The sequence below is a fragment of the Sinocyclocheilus rhinocerous genome, unplaced genomic scaffold (assembly GCF_001515625.1).
Source record: "Sinocyclocheilus rhinocerous isolate Xijiao unplaced genomic scaffold, SAMN03320098_v1.1 scaffold1523, whole genome shotgun sequence".
NCBI lineage: Eukaryota > Metazoa > Chordata > Actinopteri > Cypriniformes > Cyprinidae > Sinocyclocheilus > Sinocyclocheilus rhinocerous.
The window spans coordinates 392,828-394,979 of NW_015641012.1; the positions used below are offsets into that span (position 1 = coordinate 392,828).

The following is a 2,152-nucleotide window of genomic DNA, read 5'->3' on the forward strand; positions in this document are numbered from 1 at the left end:
CACTTAAACGTTGCATATTTAAATTAAGTTTGTGATTACACATTTGTAATGAAGAAGGTCATATAAAATTATTTGTAATATTTGGTCAATTATAATCAAGTACTTTACATATGCTAGTCAGCACATCAAAATAAGTGTACTTCTATGAAGCACAGCAAATTATTATGATTAAAAAAGCATCATCCACACCATTTATCATCCAAATTTTTGTCAAATCAACATATGTGTTCATGTTACATTGATGTGTGTGAATGATTCGTTTGCTGTTGGATCATAACGTGTTGCATGGTAAGGTGAGGCCGCAGTGACTCGCTGCTAATATGAGGAGTCTGATAGATGAACGCACCTCTGTAGGGACACACCAAAGTTACACATTTACAGAGGGGTGCCCATCACTGACATCACAGCAGACGGAGGGTATAAATCCACACCGACACTCACCTGCACAAGCACAGGAACGGACGCCTAGCCCGAACAAAGGACTCCGAGACGCCAGACCCATCTCTCACACTACTGTGGACTGTATTTGACTGAATTATGTGTTCTGGAAATTTCGCCAAATGCCTGGGGATAACCCTCATCCCACTGACCATCATCTGTATCCTCTGCAACATTCTGCTGTTTTTCCCGGGTGGTAATGTGGCCGATGAGAGCAGCAACATCACGGATGAAGTCTTTTATCTCGGAGGAATTCTGGGATCTGGTGTGGTGGTGAGTGGATGAGCGAATGCAAATAACTTCTTGTAAGAGGAAAAGAGGAAAACTAAATACTATCAATGTCGAATAACTCTTAATTTGAGCTCAAATTTCTGTAAAAAAAAAGTTTCCGTAAATTCATTAAAGAAACAGTTTACGTAAAAATGGATTTGCACATACATTTGCTCTGTTCCTGTTTCATGAATGATTCAGTGATTTTTTCTTTTGTACTTCACTGTTTGTGATTTCTTTTAAGGCTTTCATTTATTGTAGAAATGACCTTATATGCAAACGTTCACCTTTAAGTAATGAGCTGGTCTTGGTTTAGATGATTTTCCCTGCACTGGTTTTCCTGGGCATGAAGAACAACGACTGCTGCGGCTGCTGTGGGAACGAGAGCTGCGGAAAACGTTTTGCGGTGAGAAGTGCCATCTGAGGAGTCCATGTGACAAATGACATTTTCACACCATTCCTCAACACAATGATCACGTTATTCTCGCCATTTGAGAATTCCCACCAGAAAAGGCCTTTCTGAGTGAAATATTAGAAATATGCATTTGTATTCTTACTCTTACTTGTAAGTGATTTCCGCAACACATACCGTTTCAAAAGCACCACTAGTACTGTAATAAATTAAAGAAACTGGAAGAAACATTCTGATATACAAGATTAGACACAGTAAAGCTAACAGGGAGTACCTGTATGTTATGTTTCAGTTTTTACATTTGGTTTGTTTTTTAATCTAGATGTTCGGCTCCATTCTGTTCGCCGCGGCCGGAGCTGTGGGCGCTGCTTACTCCGTTATTGTGTCTTGTGTGGCCATTAATCACGGGCCCAAGTGCTTCACTACCTATCTCAACGGGACCGTCCAAGCAATTAACGTCACTTACCCATTTGCCGACGGGTGCGTGTTTATTATCAACTGAAATGAAAGCAAGTGATAATCCAGTAGCTGTAATGTAACAGCTGCCGCCTGGTTTCTTTCTTTCAGGAACTACCTGTCCAACAGAACGCTGTGGGATCTATGCGACGGTCCGGGCGATATCATCACGTGGCATCTGACCCTGTTCTGCATCCTGCTGGTCACTGGTCTGGTTCAGATCGGTCTGTGTGCTTTCCAGGTCATCAACGGGCTCATCGGCACCATCTGTGGAGACTGCTGCGGCTGCTGCGGGGTACGCGTGAACTCTGATGATGATAATAATAATGATAAATCGTCCACAGGCCTTATATCTTTCATCATTAGTTTGTAGCACTGAAATAACCTGACCTTGTGTTCATCCGCAGGACTCCTAAACCACTCAGAATGGACTTGGCTCAATGAATCTTCAGGACTAATCATACATCCATATCTGTAATTGTCAACAGTTTTTCACCTCATAATTTGTATTTATACTGTTTAGATGGATGTTGTTTTCTTCCGTGTTTGCTGTATACCACATCTGCCTGATGAAGG

At 41.6% G+C, this 2,152-nt stretch overlaps 1 protein-coding gene across 1 annotated transcript; it reads left to right on the forward strand.

Moving 5' to 3' along the window:
* Positions 1-436: 436 nt before the first annotated feature.
* On the forward strand, positions 437-2,152 carry LOC107753508 (transmembrane 4 L6 family member 4-like). The gene is made up of 5 exons (XM_016569660.1): positions 437-711; positions 1,025-1,114; positions 1,443-1,600; positions 1,688-1,871; positions 1,984-2,152. Exons 1-5 carry the CDS (start codon positions 538-540, stop codon positions 1,990-1,992), a joined length of 615 nt encoding a protein of 204 aa, XP_016425146.1. The 5' UTR covers positions 437-537; the 3' UTR covers positions 1,993-2,152.

Excerpts from the sequence above, each read along its gene's own strand:
- LOC107753508 (XM_016569660.1), top strand. The coding sequence starts at position 538 with ATGTGTTCTGGAAATTTCGCCAAATGCCTGGGGATAACCCTCATCCCA. Across the intron at positions 712-1,024 it reads TTCTGGGATCTGGTGTGGTG|ATGATTTTCCCTGCACTGGT; the intron begins GTGAGTGGATGA and ends GTCTTGGTTTAG. Across the intron at positions 1,115-1,442 it reads GCTGCGGAAAACGTTTTGCG|ATGTTCGGCTCCATTCTGTT; the intron begins GTGAGAAGTGCC and ends TTTTTAATCTAG.